The sequence below is a fragment of the Simochromis diagramma genome, unplaced genomic scaffold (genome assembly GCF_900408965.1).
Source record: "Simochromis diagramma unplaced genomic scaffold, fSimDia1.1 OVJJ01000293.1, whole genome shotgun sequence".
Taxonomy (NCBI): domain Eukaryota; kingdom Metazoa; phylum Chordata; class Actinopteri; order Cichliformes; family Cichlidae; genus Simochromis; species Simochromis diagramma.
Window position 1 is genome coordinate 11,779,791 of NW_024386801.1, and position 19,673 is coordinate 11,799,463.

The window sequence follows — 19,673 nt, forward strand, 5'->3', positions numbered from 1 at the left end:
GACGTGTTATGCATTCAGACATGCTTTTCTACATCCACTTGATTCTAATAAGTTATTATTTGAGTCAGTGTTGCCTTTCAATCAGCTCGACGGAGTCTGGCCATTCTCGTCTGACCCCTGACATCAAGAAAGTATTTTCACCCAGAGAAGTGACGCTTACTGGATATTTTAGACCATTCTCTGCAAACCCGAGAGATGACTGTGAGGGAAAATCCCTGTAGATCAGCAGTTTCTGAAATATTGAGATGAGACTATCTGGCACAAATGACCATGCCACATTCAAAGTCACATAAATCACTTTTCTTCTCCACAGGTGTACCTAACAAAGTGGTCCGTGAGTATATATAGTGTTACATTGGGGGAGAATGCTCATAAACATGCTAAAGTTTCTAATAAAAGGCCACTACATGTACAAATTATCCCTGCGAACCAAAATCTCAAACTTCACACTGAGTTTCACACTGATGTCAGTGAGACTAGAACGGTCATGTCATGCACACTGCTGTTTAAATCTTGCTTGCCAGGGGGAGCCAATCAAAAGAAAACTGAATTAAAGGGAGAGAAACTAAAACGGCTCATTTCAGAAAGTGGACAAAGTGAGGCGCTACACCGAGGCCCAGCATAACCTTTCTAAGGATTAATTTATCATTAAAACGGTGAATCATGCAAAGCTACTCTAGCAGGGTCCAAGAATACAACTACGGATTCAGAAATGAGCATAATAGCTCCCCTTTTAAAAGACATGTATGTTTAAATATTTTTTTTACTCACTGTAAGATAAAATAGATTTTTTAAAAAGACAACATATTAAGCTATAAGTCTTACACACCAGAGCATTTTTCACACAGATTTACATATCACTTCACAAACAGGCAGGTTTCCCAGAACTACAACTAGAAAGTGCATTTTTAAAAATGTTTTACAAAGCCAACATTTGGTCATATACCGACACTAATGAAAGCCATTTTCAGGATACAGTAAAAAGGGATCCAAAAGTTCACATTTGCTTGCATACTAATACTAATGAGAACACATTACAAGGAAACACCAAAAATAGTGATGAGTCCAATAAGAGCTCTTCACTGCCTGCAGCTCTCTGAAATAAGCAAGTTTTAATGTTCAAGAGTAATGCTTAATTATCCATACATGGCCATTTACAAGCATATTGCCACAGGGCTCCAGCTTCACAACAGTCCCCAGTCTAATAGAAGATGGCATTATTGCATGCAGTCAGAATTATTCACTGCATTACCCACGATTCATAGCATGTATTAACACAAGCAATTTCATGCATATGGATACAGTGGGTCTTAGCAGGGGAGCTCCTGATTGCTCTGAAACTAATTTCACAATCATTAGTTTTGGTGGTGCTGTGAGTGACAGAGTGTATTTACTAGATTTTGGAAAATGACAATTTCCACAAGCTTTGTGTAGGAATCTATAAAGATGAAAGGCTGAGCTACAAGAAGCTCTAAGCTGTTCGGAGACAACAGTGACACTGGACTTGTTGGTTAGAGGAAATTTTCCTTTGCAAATGCAAAAAAGGACAAACAAAATAACAGTATTAATTATCTAGCTTTGTCACGTAATGTAATATTTATGAAAGTGTTGTTTTTGCCATCGAGTGAGAGGCCCGTCATAAATATAGGGTATAGAGCTTGAGATTCAGGCCAAACCAAAAGCCTTTTTGCCCTGAAGGTGAAGTTAATGAATCATGGCCAAGTGCTGCATTCCTTCCATATGTAGGATGAGGAGATATTTTGCAAAGCCTCTGAAACAACCTAATGCTGTTATGGGCCATTGTTCACAATAAACATGTAAATTGTGTTTATGGAATACTGTATAAGTCAATGAGTTAATGGCACTGATTCACAAATAAATTATAATCACAGTGTGTCAAAAAAGAAAGAAAAAGGAAAGAAAAAACGACTTCACAAAAGCAGGCATTTTTACTTGTTAGCCAGAAAAAACAGAGGTGTTTTCCAGTATCATTCACAGAAACTGTTCAGTTACTAATGTCAGAAATCAGCCATCATTCCCCTACCGAAGCGGGGAATGCTGTTTGATCTCGCAGAACAAGAGATACATAAATTAACAGGCCAATTTTCATGAAACTTTTGGGAGCGGTTGAGCAAATCCAAAAGGAAAACTCGGTAAAATTTGGTTAAAATCCACACCGCTTCCTTTTAAATTGCAGGATGGGGCACTTGCCTTTCAAAGTATCTATACAACACAATATATTCACCTTAAATCCGCAGAAAGCAGCAGTGCTTGGTGGCTTGGGGTGGAAAAGTGTGTTCAACATTAAGTGTTGTAGCACCAAATGTAAGCCACTAGGTGGGGATATGTTATCTGTTTTCTTTGCAGTAAATTTTATTGCAGTTAGCGTCCCAATTTTTCAGTGGATATAAGCTATTTGCCTCAGATGTACTAAGAACTTCAGAAAATTCCATAGAAAATTCTATGACAAGGTATCAATGAATGTAAACAGGTGCAGAACTGTTTTATACTTTGTGTGTCATATTAAATGTACAAAATAACATTGTTTTAAATATAAAGACTGACTTTTAATATTTGGATGAAAATCTCTGACAGTCAATGAATGCCCAAAGTCTAGAGGCCATGGACATCACCAAATGTGGTGTTTTCTCACGTGAGATCCTCTGCCAAACCTTTACTGTAGCTTTCAGTTGCTGCTTGTTTGTGGCTCTCTCTCTCACTTCAGTTTTGTCTTCAGTAACTAAAAAGCATGCTCTGTTGGGCTGAGATCAGAAAACTGACATGGTCATTGCCTCCTCAAGAGTTTTCTTGACTCAGATATTGTGAAGACTTACTCTTAACCAAGGAAAGAACTCATCATCCACTTTAGCTGTTATTGTTTGTGGTCTTTCGGGTCTTTCTGTCTTACTGAGGTGGCCGGTATATTCTTTAATTTTAAGAATGTACCAGACCGCTGATATAGGCTTTTCTAATGTTTTGGTAATCTCTGTGATATTTTGGTTTTCCAGCCAATAAAAAAACCTAAATCCCTCACTTGACTTGTCCTGACATCTCCTTGGAGCTCATACTGGACCTGTTTATAAGTTAAACATTTGTCCAGATATTTTATCTCCTTATTCTGTCATCGAATAATGAGAAAACAGTCCTCACCTGTCTGTGAAAATGCACTTCAGTAAATTGTCCAGGATTTGAGCTTGTGAAAATGTGAAAATGGGGGAATGTGTATAAAAATGGCTGTTGTTCCTAAACAGTTAATGTCATACTTTTGTAAACCCCCTTAAATTAAAGCTGGAACTCTGCACTTTGGTCACATCTTGATTACATTGCGGTGGTGTACAGACACAAAATTACAAAAAAAAGTATAAATCTTCAAAATTTTATGGACTAAACTGTATCTGCATGTCAGAAGCATAAGTGATCCCACATGCACCATCTATGACCGTCTATCATTTTAAAGCATTTGAAGCCAGAGGAGGAGGATCTGAGGGTGCATTGGTTCAGGCCAGAGGGAGGGAGAATAGAGGGAGGTCACTCCTGCCCCAGATTTGTAGTTGTCACTGGGGAGAGAATGATGGCTGCGAGCAACAGATAACAGCTTACAGTGTGAAGAGAGATTATAAAAGGAGGCAGAAATTGTAGGGGGAACTGAACCCCACCCATATGGGACTGCGCTGAACAGCCACATCCAGCTCTAACACACTGCAATTAGCTGCCGAGGCAATTACAGGTTTGTGGAGGGTAAATGTGACATGCTCTTATTTTTTTAATCATACAATAAGCATGATGTTCATCGCTCGAGCCACAGAATTTGTGTTTACAGCAGAACTGCGATCACAAGAAAAATGTTAGTCATTTTAAAGTCTTAGTGGTATTTTTAAAACTTTAAATGTCTCTGCAGTTGCCCCTCCACACAGACGCGCGCACACACACACAGACATTACTCTAATTGCTTTCCTTCTGTATAAGTAATGTTATGCCAGCAGCCCAGCTGATTGGGCCCCTCCAACACATGCTGCTTATTTCCCACATAGCCATGAGTGGCCCATCAGAGTGCCATTGTTATCTATCAGATTGTCAGCAGTCATTACTTATTCAACCAGCTGTCATGTCTTTTGTCCAAAATCATTCTTTACTTTGTCCAGAAGACCTTCTAATGCCAGCTGTGGCCCGTTGACCCCCCATCTGACACATTTTGCCCAAATGCTCTAGTTCTCTCTCTCTCTCTCTCTCTCTCTCTCTCTACCACACACACACACACACTGACAAAAACTCTCCACGCTGGCTGTCCAGCTTATGCTCCTGTGGCAGTAAAGGGAGGTGGCCCTGCAACAAACAATCCAAGTAGACAAAAAAGCAGCACTCATCACTCTCCTGTTGTGCTTATCAGTGGCAGAAATATTTTAAAACACAGAGTAAGACTTTTCCAAATTTCATTTTACTTAAATTGAGTCTTTTAAAGTCAGATCTGTCTGAACCTAGATATCTGTATGGAACAGCCGGGATGCTACACTGTAGACACACTTATAAACATTGTTAAGCCACTTCAGCTGCTTCTTAATTCACCAAGGGATCACCAAACTAAGATCAAATTGTTATTATGAATAAATTATTATTATTAAATTATTTTCTGTCATTCTATAAATGATGTCATTGTTTATAGACAACATGACTTGCAGCTTTTTTCCCCTATAGACTCTACTACTTAAATGTCAAAACCAATTCCTCAGTTATCTTATAATGCATCTTGATGCAGCACTCTAGTTCATCTTTTGTCTGAAACAAGCCCTTTTAGCTCCATTCCCCCTCCCTTTATGGCATCTTTCTTCTGATTGGCTCACCCCTGCAAGTAGAAGGTTTGAATTGCAACTGGATGGGCAGTGTCTGCTCAGGGCCAGAGCTGTGTGCCTGAGATGAGCATGTATGCGTTGCTCTAAAACGAGTGTGTGCAGCAGTTTGAAGCCTGAGCCTTTGGCTCGTAGGGATAACCTGCACACAGCGTCACCATTATTTCAACCCAGTATTGGAACAATATATAAGATAAAATAATGAGGAAGCACGCAATAGGTCCCCCTTTAATGAGTGACATCTGAAGAAAATCTGTAATAATATATAATTGTAATCATACTTCCATTATAAGCCCTTGGGTGTATTTGAGATAAATGCACTGAACACTGGAATACTTTCAGATACATGCAGCACTCAGCTGGCTGGTGAACAGAGAGTCATGAAGGTGTCCTTGTGACATTGCCAAGACAGCTATAATATTTATTTAGGATTTAGGAAGTAAGGAGCTATGCCAAATACTTACTTAAAAATAGACAGGAGTCATTGATAGAAGCTATAAATAAAGAGAGGGAAGAGGGGCTTGTCCTGGATGGGGGTATTTATAGCGCAGGCACACAGCTGTTTATGGGAGGCAGTGCACTTATCAATAAAACCATAAACCCTGAAATACCACTGAATGCACAGTGACCTCCCTCATACATTTCTGGAAAGATGCATCTGAAGTGAAATTAAATCACTTTTATGAGGGGATCAAAGGGATTACTCCCAAGGGTCTTCTATTCTCGGACACAGTAAATGCAAAAGTTGGATCACTTTTCAGTGCTCATATACTTTTTTGTCCTCCTCCCCCTCCCCCGTTTCTCGTGCAGGTTTTTAGTCGCCAATACACCTCCTTCACCGATTACTAAATAAACACTGAGAAATTATATATTAAAGTTTCATACGTTTAAGATTGAACATCACATACATTTAAGAAGATTTTTATTTTAATTAATTTGTTTAGCTTTATATTTTTAATCGTCTAAGAAAGAAGCGTGTATTTTATGTCACTGTTTTTTTTTTTTTTGGCCGTGTAATGTGTAAGAAAGTTGTGTGATACAGGTGCAGTAGGGCAGACCAGCTGACTGAGGAGCAGGAGGAGGGGCAGGCAGGCTGGCCGAGGTCCTGCTGCACGCCGACACTGAGCACACTTGAACGGAGGGAAGCTGCGACGCGCACCGCTGCTGCTGGTTCTGAGCCCCCGGCAGCCATCAGACATTCACCTGTCTAGGAGTTTAGCTAGCAAGCTAAATAGTTGAAAGTCTGAAAAAACAAAGTGTCTACAGTAATAAATTAAAGATAGGAGCTGTAACTAGTTGTTGCAGTTGCAGGTTAAAAATGTCTATCTTACCGTTCACCCCTCCAGTTGTGAAGAGGCTTCTTGGCTGGAAGAAAGGAGAGCAGAACGGACAGGAGGAAAAATGGTGTGAAAAAGCTGTCAAAAGTCTGGTGAAGAAGTTAAAACGGACGGGACAGCTGGACGAGCTGGAGAAGGCCATCACAACACAGAATATCAACACAAAATGCCTAACTATACCCAGGTAAAGACAAAGACAGAGCGCTGACTGACTGCCTCTGAATAAGTGAGCTAGCAAGCTAATGCTGGTGACAGCTAGCGTTAGCCCAAGCAGCTAGGTAGTTAGCTTGAGTTGATATTAGCAGATGTTTGTATTTAAAGCAGCTCTATTTTATAGAGAGCAAAGTCAAACTGGCGAATTGCCACATCAAAGACAACATAAAGCGTTTGATGTTATGACATGGATTTTGATTGGACCTGCCGCCAGAATAAAACCAATCGTGCATTGTATTTAGAGCTAACATTAGCTCTATCATCTTATCATCTTAACCTGTGTTAAATAGATACAATTTTGTTCTGCAGATAGGGAGCACACAATTGGTACTCATCGGTCTTAAATATATATATATATATATATATATATATATATATATATATATATATATAATTGCCTGGTAGCGTTAAAGGAATAATATGGTGTGTTTCAACCCATATATTAGAGTCTGTTATGTTATTTTCCAGCATTAGTTTGCGCAACGATATGATCTGTAGTAAGACCAGCTGTGCAGCATGTAATTGTGAGGCAATGCTGTAGTAGTGAGTGTTTGTCACATCTCCGAGCTAGCTTCACCTGCTGACATGGTAACTAGTGCTGCATAAATATGTCCACAGTTCACACATGTGATAAACGGAGAGGGAGTGGTTTGGCTAAGCTGGAGCTTGACTCATAGAGGATGTTTAGACTGTGTGTGTCTGTGCTCTGGGAAAGTTATAATAAGAGTCCAGTTTGGGATTCCCCATATGGGATACCCATCTGTATTAGACCTGCACAATTTGTCAGACATATGAGGTGGACTCACTGGGTGTGACACATCACATTGGAGCCACATAGTTGTATTACCGGTGCTTTGAATCAGTGCACAGAAGTAGACTGATTAGGCACAACATAAAAATCCTTAGTGAAATACTTAACTCTGATCATTTTGTCAGACTGCAGTGTTTTGGTGGTTGCTGGGATTCATGCGGACAGCACTTTGACATGTAACACCATCTTAAACATGATTACTTACCTCACTCATCTGGTGGCAGTGGAATCCCTAAGCAGGGACACACTCCAAAACATAAAAAAGCAGTTCACAAATGTCTCAACCTGGCATCACACTCCCTGGATTCTTTACAATCTAATCAAGCATCAGCGGGCAAGAACAGGCCTGATGAAGGAAGACTTTATTCCAGCCTAAAGGGTCTCCTGTCAGTGTCCTGGTGCCAGACAGTCCTGGACATCCCCAGAGGTTTCCCAAAACTGTTTTGTCTGTATGCTGGGTCCTACCCAATATTAGGAAGGTGTTTTTAAGTGTTAAGACAACTCAGTGCATGTGTGCAGTTAAATATGTTTACTCATAAGTAAATGTGTTTACTTATTGTATACAGTCTTCAATCAAAGGACACAAAAAGTAGCCCCTTTCCCTTATAAAGATCTCCCCTTAATGACTAGGTTTGACACCTCAGCATATCCAAACAGACCTGGTTTTGTGACTATTGGGTTCCAAGTGTAGCTGCATAGGCAGAGACCATTCCCATTAACCTCTGATGCACGCCCAATCATTTTGTTCTATAAGCAGGCCTGAAATATGAAAGAACCACTCAGTTCATAAAAGAGATTAAAGGGTTACTCCTTGTCAGCTTTCTATGGGTAAGGAGTTAACATAATGAATGTTGTTACCATGACCTTGAGACCTGTGACAGTCACAGAAAAAATTTGGACCTTAAGCCCCTACTTATTTTATGGTGGCGTTTTGCTGGCATGCTTTGGGTCACCTTATCCCTTTAAAGTGAAATGTTATACAAGTCAATACAAAGTTGGTTTTAATGATCACTTTATCTTATGATAAAACATTTCAAAATGGCAGTATTCAATTCCAGAATGAGTGTTTCCCTGTTGGCATGAGTGATCAGTAAACGGTTTGATGAGTGTCAGAGTGGTGTAACTCATAAGCTATGTCTTTCAAATCAATTCAGGTCTCCAGTGCCACAATCAAAACAAGATGTAGCATTTTAAGAATGGTGTCCCGTCCGTCCAGTAGAGGCCCAGGGACTTAAGGGGTGTCCTCACAGGAAGAGACTGGCATAAAGTTAGTGGGGGTCTCTGTGGAATGTCAGTAAAATTCAGACAAATGTAAGAGTGAAAGTTGATTCTAAAGGTTAGCAGTACAAAGTGGTTGGTCAGAGTTGAACCTTTTTCAAGTTAGAGGTGAGCCCATTGAAGCAGCTACCAGTAAGAACAAAGGATAATGCTGATTGACAAATTGGGGAGTTGGTAAATACATAAGCGTGTTGTCTAACTGGAACATGGAATGTCTCTGTCGACCAACCATAAGCTATGGAGTGATGAACACTGAGTGAAAAACTGCTATATTATGCCAGGTTGTTGCTACAGGTATAGCAATGACAGTAAAGACATTGGTATAACACAAAGCCTGCTATTTAAAAAGATCAAATCAAATCAAATCACTTTTATTGTCACATCACATGTGCAGGTACATTGGTACAGCACATGTGAATGAAATTCTTGTGTGTTTCTTCTTGTGTTTCTTTAGCTTTTGTTCCCACATAAAACAAATAGGGCTGTTCCACACCTTTTTTTCCTCTTAATAATTAGTACAAAAGGAGCTTCAGTGACCTTAACAAGCCTCCAGAAATTTTTTCCAAGCCCTAAAAGGCAGCTTGTAGGCCTGATTGCTAACAAAACTGGGAGTCTCCCATCACAGTAAGTGTGGATGTCAAAGCATGGGTGGTAACCTACATTAAAACCTTTTTCTCAGTTGTTGGGAATGTGCTCTGGGCTCTAGGGAGGGCGTGGGCCACTGTTTGGATTGTGGTTCAAGTTGTCAGTGGGTTCATAGACAGTAGACTTTACAGAATAACAGCTGTGTTGCTATCTGTTGGGGATAGAGTGACTCAGTGATTCTGTATTGCAGCCAGCCTGCATTGTGCTGTACTTTCATCACCTCCTCTAATGTGGCGTGGAGAGAAAGGGGTTGTGAGCATTTAGAGTGGTCAAGTGCTTGCCTGAGGTGCTTGCACCTAGAATGAACTTAACCAGCAGGAAATTATTATGTACCAAAATGTCAAAACTGTGAAACTAAGCGCACCACAATTTTCTGGCATCCATGACTGATTTTACAGCACCCACAGTAAGTAGAGTAAAAAGTATGAGCTTACTGCAAAGGTTTGCCTTTTAACTGGTCATGTTAAAAAAGTTAAGTTCATTGGTATTATAATGTAAACCTCTCTTGTTTACTGTAGATTTCAAATATATTGGTAATGGGTTGTGTTTCTTGCCCTTAGGTAAGCATTTAATTAATGCCACTGTTAAAATAATTCAGTTACAATTGATGGAGTTTTGTTAATGTATAAAAAAATGTTTTTGGCATCCAAAAACATTTTGGCCTATTATGAAATTATACTAATACTTACTTTTAACCTTGATAGCATTCACTCAAGCAGAAAATACATTTCTCTTTATCAAATGACCACAAATAAGAGGAAATTGCAAAAACTTAGGTTAAATAAGGCAAAACATCTGGGTTAGCTTAACTACATGTGGCAAAGCCATGCTTGCGAGCATAATGGGAAGCCAGAAACAACCCTGATTTTTTTTAAGATGGTGTGAAACCCGACATTGATAAAAGATATCTTATAAAACCGGACATAGACAGTATGTCTGTTCATATTCTTGCATTTGTTAGATTAATATTATTGTTTATTACACTATATTGGCTATAGGATCATTTTGAATTATTGACCCTCAAGTTCCATACTGGTGCATTGTTGTATAAAACTGCATAAATGCAATGAAGGGACTTGCGTTTTGGTTAAAATGAACAGATGTAAATAAAAACTGAGCAGCTGGTGATACTGAAATCCTAGGTCCATATAGTGTGTGTCTTAACTAGTAGGCCACCAGATGTCCTTTAACAAAGACAAACGTTGTTAACATTTTTTTAATGCGCTTCTGCAGATGCAGGCACTTTGCGCCGCACTTGCATTTATTTATGTAGTATAATCAGCTGGTTGTGGTTGCTTCTGGAGTTGGAGTCTTTGACAGAAAGTGGTTTGTCTTCTACTCGGGGGGGGTGATTTGGTTGGTAGTGTGATGCTCTAACTTTCTGGCTGGTGGATGTACTGTTGTTGTATATTCAGCTAAACAGGAAGGTTGCCTCAACTGGCTGTGTGACAGTGGTCATCATGTCAGAGTGGCAAACCAGGGAGACAGAAACTAGCCCAGGCCAGCCTCTCAGCTGAGGCTTGCAAATGCTGACCTAAGCTGACCCAGGAAATAATGCTGGAGGTCATCATAAGGAGGACTGGAGTTCCTTCTATTTTTTTTAAATACCTGATTGTATTAGGCTAATGAAAAGTAAGCTCTGTTACTTACTGATTATAGTAACAATATTGGCAACTGGACCTTGTTTTCACTCATCTTAAAATGAGATTTTGTCACTCATTGCTTTATTTGAAATCTTTAACAATGGGGCTCTTGTTTTTTCATTTTAGCCTTTCCGCAGTTCTTCCAGTCGTTCCACCATTTGTCATTTTAGCTACTGGAAAAAACAGAAGTGCCATCCTCTGTTCTGGTTGCACATTTTCCTTGAAGATTTTGCCCCCATTGTGAGGCAAAATTGCATAGTGAACACAAGGCTTATAGAGAACAAAATTAAATGTGGATATTGTCATTATACTAAACCATTAAAATTCTGTGGTCTGTTTTGTATGACTGAAAAATAAAACCACCCTTTTAGGTATTGCATTGCTAACTGGGCCTCACTGGGTCCTTGTGTGTCAGTCTCACTGAGCATCTCTATATGAAGCTACAAAAATGACAAGAATCTACAGTCCTCATTAAAATAGAGGACATTTTTGAGACTCTTGTATAGCTGTTACAAAAACAGTCTTGCAGAATGTGTCCTGCAGATGGTATTGCTTTCAAGGAGCTCTGGTTTTAACATGGAGGGGGTCTGGAATTACATGAACAGACTGAAGATATTGTGGCAGTTTCTTGAAGATGCCAGTTTCTCACCAGGTGGCTTTAAAAAAAATTATTGTTATTTATTAGTGTTATGTCTTAGTTCAGCTTGGGTGGAGAATCAGGATAGAACCTGAGTTTGGTTCTATCCTGGTTTTGGTTTTGGTTGGTTTTGGTTCAAAATAAGATGTATGAGCCACATTGTGTTGTGATTCAAGAGGGACGAGCTGGAGGGACAGTAGGTCATGTGAGTGTTGAAAATGAAAAAGAAAATACCACCTTTTTCCATAATGTGAATAACAAAAGAACAAGTAATGTGTGCACAATGTGAGCAGAGTGTCTGTTATTACGTCTCTAAAACAGTGTTATTAGTGCCTGTTATCCCAGGTAGTAAAGAGTACCTTAAAGACACATGCGTCTTCTTAGTGTCTTGCAACATCAACAACTAAATCAGTGTTCAAGAGACCCAGAAGGTTGGTGGGTTACATTAAATCACAGTGCAAAGGAACATACATGCTGGCCTTAAAAAGGGCAACGCCCAAGTAGATTCACCGATAAACTTTGTGTGCTGGATCACTCCAATCAGCAGTGAGTGTAGACAGGAAGCAGAGTGATTGGCACTTAGGTCGTTAGGCCATTCACAGTTGAGGGAGGGACAGCACAGCAGAATCTACGTTGGGTCAAAAAACTCATCATTGAGAAAAAAAAAGTTTTTCCAGTTCATTTTAAGAAGTTAATGCATAAAAAGATTATTTGTGCACCTAAAACTTGGCCAAAGAATGAAAACCACTTTTCATGTTGCACAGCTCCACAATAAACTGAAATGTTGTTAAGTCATCAAAATGCTACCCCACACTGAGATTCCAAGACAATCCTTCCTTTGCATATTTTTTAAATTTCAGTTACATGAGGGTATACATAGGTTTACACTACAAAGGTACCATAACCTCCTAGGACCTGGCGTCCACATATGTGGACATCACATTTTTGGTTATTTAGACCCAAATACTCAATTTTGCTCTACAAGGGCCTGATATCCACTTACGAGGACATACTGCTACTGTTCTATTGAAATTTTAAACAAATATCCTAATTTGTGGCTCTCATTTTTCTTAGAAACGAAAATTTGGTAAAAAAAAAAAAAAAAATCTGGTAATTCTTTGTTTTTACATTCATCGGGGCCCAATATGCCCAAATATCAAAGATAAATTAAAAATGCATGCTGTGGAAGAGTTCGGGTCTTAGGAGGTTAAGTACTTAAATATTATTATTAGTTTTAACGAAAGCTGCTTCATGGTTGGCCTTTTCCACTTCAAATGTAAAAATAGACATTTACATTCTGTTATTATTAACCCAGGTGTCAGTAGAATTGGGGCCCTGTTTTGTTCTTGGACATATTTTGTGAGCTGTATTGAAGATGAAAAATATTTTAGTGAAACAATTGAGGGTAAACCAGCACAGAGTGACTAAATTTAATCTGAATGTTTTATATTTCGACCGTGATGTCTTTCAGGTCTTTGGATGGACGTCTGCAGGTTTCCCACAGAAAAGGTCTTCCTCATGTGATCTACTGCCGCTTGTGGCGCTGGCCGGATCTGCAGTCCCACCATGAACTCAGAGCTGCCGACCACTGTGAATTTGCCTTTCACACCAAGAAGGATGAAGTATGTGTCAACCCCTATCACTACCAGAGGGTGGAGACACCAAGTGAGTGTTCTTAATTGCTACGTGTTCCACATGATTGTAGTTAAATTAAAGCTTTCTCCAAACTGGGTACAGAACTGATCTGATCCACTGTCTCCAGTTTTGCCTCCCGTTCTAGTGCCACGACATACAGACATCCCTGCCGAGTTCCCACCACTGGATGACTACAGCCCATCCATCCCTGAAAACACCAATTTTCCCGCTGGCATTGAGCCCCAGAACAACTATATTCCTGGTGAGGGAAAAAAAGCAAAAAACACATCCCACTCATTCTTGACTCGGTCTCTAAATTATTTTTCTCAGGGATGATTTAGTTTCTGGCTCATGCCCCAAAAATGTTGTTCCTGAGTGCGGTTTTTATATTATATTAAAATATTGTATTTGTGTAGTTGTATCATAGAAGCAGTTTAAACACGCAAAAGAACAACGTGTGTGCTTAACCCATGTGTTACAGAAACTCCCCCACCAGGGTACCTGAGTGAGGATGGTGAGACAAATGATCACCAGCTTAACCACAGCATGGACACAAGTGAGTCACCTGACTGTACACACACCTGAAGCTTATACTACTCTAATTACAGCTTATAATGGTCATGAACCCACCTTCTATTACCACTCTGTTTCAGGTTCACCCAGCCTGTCACCCAATCCTGTATCCCCTGCAAACAATAATCCTGGTAAGTAACATCAGTCAGTCAAGTTTACTCAGCTTTAGCTCCTGGACATATTTTAAGTTATGTGTGCCAATAGAAATATCAGCCATTCGTTTAAAATCCAGTGTTTAATCTGGATTTGAAGTTTTTTGCTTGTTAGGAAAAAGCTTATTACACCCTCCAAGATATATGTATATATAACAAAATTGAGCAGTAACAGAACTGCCCAATAGTGAATGGGAAAAAAAATTGATAATAACATATTTATAAAGAAACTTTATAAATGGTTCTCCAGTTATTACGAAAGTCAAACCTGTAGTAATGATATCATTAAAAGTACAAGTGCTGTAATAGAATATTTGCACTTAATTCATGTGTTAGAGCCTGTCATCGCTAAAGTGTGTGTCATGCAACAGAGCCTATAAAACAAATTGAATGGTCAAAGCTATCATAATGATTTTGAGGTGTGTTGCTTGATTCAAATTTGAGTAGCGCAAGGGATTTAACTGTTTTTTTTTCTCCATATGTTTGTCCGTATTTGGAATAGTAGAGATGAGAAGTTGGCAAAAGAGCCATTTAGTTTTCAAACCGTTAAAACGGTCAAAGTTCCTTAACTAGCATGGATGACAATAATTTAATTAGTCTTGCTTTTTTCTCTTGAATTCACATGAAAACTGAATTTTTTCAAACACTAAGTGGTCTTTATTTATTTCTACAAGGTAACTACCCTTTTCTGATTTTCTTTATTTGGTTAGTGTAATTGGTCATAAATCAATATTTTTAGTCTGATCTCAACCTCTAAATGTAAAATGAACACTTATTGAATTTACTTCAAGAGGGCAATCGCCCCACATGAAAAAACACGGATGTATAATGACTTTATATAGTCTGAAATGGTCACTGTTGTATGAAAACTTGCCACAACTCTACTGTACACATGCTTGTGCTCAGTCTTTAATACCTAAATAAATGCTGAAAGACACTGGCTGATAGACACTATCATCATGTACACCTGAACTACAGATTATTAATTTATAATGGTAAAGAAGCATTTGCATCAGCGGTATGTAGTTATGCTCTATTGGCTGCTCCATTAATGGATGTAAATGGACACTGGGGCTGGGATCCTGGTGGCTCAGTTGGCTAACACACACAACAGCTTTTGGGGGTTTTTTTGGTCACAAATGACCATATTTAGACAGCAACACCAACAAATGTGGCTAACAGGATGCTTCAATAAACTGTATGGGTGCAATACAATTCCAGTCACCACAACTGAAGCACAAACTTTGTGGACAGTCTGTACTACCGTGCAGGCCTCTTTATCTGTCAGACAGTTCCATTGTCATCTTTCAAAAACTACACACACTACAATTACAGTCAAAAGGCACATTTCAGTAACTTAAATTAGAAGAGGTAAACCCTAGCAGTCAGCTATAGTGGCTGTAATTGCTTTTATTGCCCTAGCTCTCACTCAAAGTGGCTAAACACCTAATTTTAAAGTCTCCAAAAAAATTCACTATATAAGATATATTAAGAAAAAACATGTATACAAAATTTCGTCATTAGTACAGTTGTTAAGAAGGTGCAAATTAGCTGTTAAGTGAAACATTTTCACATGGGAGTCCATCTCTCTTGTTGCAGCCATTGAAGCAACTGTATTTTATGACACTTCTGCATTGGATCAATGCATCACTTGCATTACTATCCTTGATTTTCTTGTTGGTTTGTTTATTTATTTGTGGAGAACATTATGTTATTTATTTATTTATTTTGGGGGGGTTGGTGTGTTTGAATGTCTGTTTATGAGACTGATGAGCAATGTACGCACACACTTGAGTGAGTGGATCGTGTCTGGCTTAGCTTCAGGGCAGTAAGTATGGTATGAATGGAGTCTTTGTGTTTGCTCTGTTCTTATGTGTGGAAAAACCAGCTACATGCAGCTTTAAGATAATGCAGTAAATGTCTGCGTGGCGGGTTATTCTATGTGGAGACAAACTAGGAGGTCCTTGTTGTGTTTTGCTTTTTAAGAAAGGTATTTCATGTCTGGCTGAGGTTATGAAGGTCATGGGTAAGAGCTTTTTGAGAGGAACCAAAAGAAACATTGTCAGGACTTGGTCATGATGCTGCACCTTCAGCATCAATTTGATGACAGAGCTGTTCAACTATTTAATTCTTTCATCGTGGAAATAGATTAAACCTGTAAATGTCTCTTTGTCTTACCAGACTTTCAACCTGTGACATATTGTGAATCTGCCTTCTGGTGCTCCATCTCCTATTATGAGTTGAACCAGCGTGTTGGAGAGACCTTCCACGCTTCACAACCCTCCCTTACAGTAGATGGATTCACAGATCCCTCCAACTCTGAACGCTTCTGTCTGGGCTTGCTGTCAAACGTCAACCGCAACTCAGGAGTAGAACTCACACGCAGACACATAGGTATTAACTGTATTTCGAAGGGACGGCATAAATTTGTTCTGATTATATGTGAAGGTTGTTTTATGCTGAGCTATCTTTTTTTTTTTCTCCTCTTTTTCCAGGTCGGGGTGTGAGGTTATACTACATCGGGGGTGAGGTGTTTGCAGAATGTCTCAGTGATAGCGCCATCTTTGTCCAAAGTCCTAACTGCAACCAGCGCTATGGGTGGCATCCTGCCACTGTGTGCAAAATACCTCCAGGTCAGCACAACGTGCATACAAACACAGCTCATTAAAGGCAATATGACCAGAGTATGACTGTATAACTGTGTTCTTCTGCTCCTGACATTTATTTTATTCTCTGTGCTAGTAAACCTGACAATAAATATTTTGTTGCTAGGCTGCAACCTGAAGATCTTCAACAACCAGGAGTTTGCTGCGCTGCTCTCTCAGTCAGTCAACCAGGGATTTGAGGCAGTCTACCAACTCACCAGGATGTGTACTATTCGGATGAGTTTTGTTAAGGGTTGGGGAGCTGAGTACAGGTAAATATTTTACTATTTTTCTTATGTTACTTACAAAGTATAAGATATTGTTACATTTGCTTATTATTTGACTGACAGTAAAGTAATACGTGAGAAGGACTGATGTCATGTTGTAGTGGCGTAAATGTGTAATATGGTGTTCTGAAATGGTAGAGGTTGTGTAGTGATTAAAATAAATGTCATTTTCTGGTTAGGTCATTTACAGGTAGTTAATAAATGTCAGTGTACTAAATATTTTGGCTGGTAGATGGCCTGCTTAGAGGTCAGAAGACAAGTTAACATTTAACTGACCCAGCTAGTGAGTGGCTCGTATTACTCGTGTTTTTCAAGTCTCTGACGTGCATTTTTTTTTTCCTAAACGTGATGTGGAAACTTAAATTGTACACTGCATATACAATCAAATTGAGGTTCAGTGAGTCAACATTTTGTTTATTAGGCAGTAAAATGCTGGAAGAAAAGAATTTGTAAGTTTCCCTCTGTTTGGGAAACATGCGGACAATTGAATCTATTGTAGAACTTATTACACAAATGAATGCACATTATTCCAAAGAGGTTGTTAAACATCTTCATTCATAATTGGAGAAGTGAGGAATAAAAGAAGAAAAACATGACTTTGGGTTGTTGACTGAAGCTGACTTTTAACAGGAAAAGAAGGTGATGGGGGATGGTGTAACTGTGACTCTGTAAGAGAGGAGGAAGAATGCAGCAGGCATGCAGTAGTGAGGGGGGTATGAAGTGGGGTGTGGACATATTTCTAACTGCCTCTGGAAGGGGGATTCCCACTGGACTATGAATGGTGCGTGTTGTATTTCTGGCACCAAACACCTTGGAGAAAAACATCCTCAGAGATACTTGAATGGCTTCAGAAATAGCCCAGAGCTAGCATCACTGTTCGGGAAATTCTTCCAAAAATATGGACTGCATAAGCTATAAGACAACAACTGTTATAATATAGTACAGAAGAAAAGGTTCAACAATGACAGAAATGTGTGCTTTCCTTCTTTGTGTTCTGCAGACGTCAGACAGTGACCAGCACCCCCTGCTGGATAGAGCTACATCTTAATGGTCCCCTTCAGTGGTTGGACAAGGTCCTCACACAGATGGGCTCCCCCAGCATCCACTGCTCTAGTGTGTCCTAGGAGCAGCCCTCCTTCCCATCCACACTCAAACCCCCCCCATAGGAATCAATCCACAGAAACAGCATTTCCCCTGCTGTGTTTGACATTTCTCATCACATGTACAGCACTGTCTTTAGTGTCATTTAGTGTCTCAATTTCATGGTCATTGTAGGACATTTTTATGGGTTTTATTATTTTCAGAAGACAGAAATGCATCTTCATGATTATTCTTTTACATATTATGTCCATCCTTCCTGTTAATTAACTTTACATTTCACAAAGGAGACTGAAATGTTTGTTTTCCAAGTTGGAAGATATGCAGTTTCAACTTGGCCATCGACATGTTTTAAAACATTTTTGATTCTATGAATTAATCAATATTATGAATAAGCCTTTAGTGTCCCAGCAATCACTGAATTGGGAAGCTTATTTATTAAACAAACGATAAATTAACATGAGAAATGTTATTTATAGAGACAGAATATATTTCATTAATATTTTAAGTAGAAGGTACTTTCCTTTATTGATTTATGATCAATAAAGAAACCAATTATCTGATCAGTGAATTGGTATTTTGTCTAGTTTAAAAAAAAAAAAAAAAAACAGTATCAGTGTTTCTGATATAGAGCCCTTGTATTAAAAGTATTTTGCTCAATGAAAGAGACATTTTCTAAGTTATTTTTGCATATTGTCCTGCATGAGAATATATTTTTCTTATTGCCTAAATATGATTGTACATAAATATTTATAGCTTGTGTAATCTGCTAGTCATCCATTGCTTGAAAGAGTGGATCAAAGTGAACTCTGGCATGGGTGGATTCACAGTAAGACTACTTTTCAGGTGAGTTGGTTCTGAAGTGTGGCACAGGAACACTGTACCAACCATTAGTGTTATTTGATAACAGGCTCGATGAGTCATTATAGTAGACTGACTGAATCTGGACACCATGTGACTTGAAGTATGAAGTGTACAGTGACCAAGGTTGTGTTCATCTGTTGTTGGCAGTGTGGAGTGAAAACAACAATGCAGGTCTTCTTATGTATTATCAATTGTTAACCAATGGTACACTATGCTCCTTATGGGTAAATGATGCATTTCAAGTTTATTGTGTCACTTTAATGGTTGTGGTAATTTGCTTGTCCACTAAATACTGTATATTACATGTACATTACAATATAAGGCATGTGTAATATGCTCACTGTCCTTGGTCGTTGTCTAAGACGTCACCATGTTAATCCTGCACTCACTCACAGTACATAAGACTGAGTCACCAAGTAATCTATTTAAAGGAGTTACATGGTGCTGAACGGAAACACTGTACTACACAGTACATTAGGTATGTGGTAGGTCTGTATCAGTACTTGAGTTCCTTGATATTCTTTTAGTGGTTTTAGGATCCAAGTCTTATGTTTTTGTTTTTTAATGTAGACTAATATTTGTTCTCAAATGTCTAGAATTATCTGTGAAATTTTAATAAATTGCAAAACAGTAAAAAGAGGGCTGCTTCTCTGTAAAAGGAATTATGTATGAAATATAAATGTAAAAAGAACAGTTTCCTCACAGCAGCTGGTGCATTCATTGTACCACTAAATTGACCATTTCTGTGTTAGGGTGGCGACCTGTCTGGGGTACACTCTGCTTCTCATACGTGACCCTGCACCAAGGAGTAAAGTTGCTTGTTGAAACATTATTATACACCGTGACAAAAATTTGAAATTGATATACAGAAAGCGGATAAGTGTCCTGTAATAAATGATATCATCAGGAAACCTGTAGAGGTGACGCGACACTCTTTTGCTAAACGGCATAGTTTGTGATGGTATGTATGTACAGTATAATATTTTTAAATGTGCTTCTCTACTCATTAAG

At 38.9% G+C, this 19,673-nt stretch overlaps 1 protein-coding gene across 1 annotated transcript; it reads left to right on the forward strand.

Moving 5' to 3' along the window:
* The first annotated feature begins 5,936 nt into the window (after positions 1-5,936).
* smad3b (SMAD family member 3b) lies at positions 5,937-19,569 on the forward strand. Its single transcript, XM_040025847.1, has 9 exons — positions 5,937-6,365; positions 12,880-13,073; positions 13,171-13,305; positions 13,525-13,599; positions 13,697-13,747; positions 15,950-16,162; positions 16,264-16,401; positions 16,541-16,685; positions 17,701-19,569. Exons 1-9 carry the CDS (start codon positions 6,163-6,165, stop codon positions 17,822-17,824), a joined length of 1,278 nt encoding a protein of 425 aa, XP_039881781.1. The 5' UTR covers positions 5,937-6,162; the 3' UTR covers positions 17,825-19,569.
* Positions 19,570-19,673: the final 104 nt, after the last annotated feature.

Excerpts from the sequence above, each read along its gene's own strand:
- smad3b (XM_040025847.1), top strand. The coding sequence starts at position 6,163 with ATGTCTATCTTACCGTTCACCCCTCCAGTTGTGAAGAGGCTTCTTGGC. Across the intron at positions 6,366-12,879 it reads AAATGCCTAACTATACCCAG|GTCTTTGGATGGACGTCTGC; the intron begins GTAAAGACAAAG and ends GATGTCTTTCAG. Across the intron at positions 13,306-13,524 it reads CCAGAACAACTATATTCCTG|AAACTCCCCCACCAGGGTAC; the intron begins GTGAGGGAAAAA and ends CATGTGTTACAG.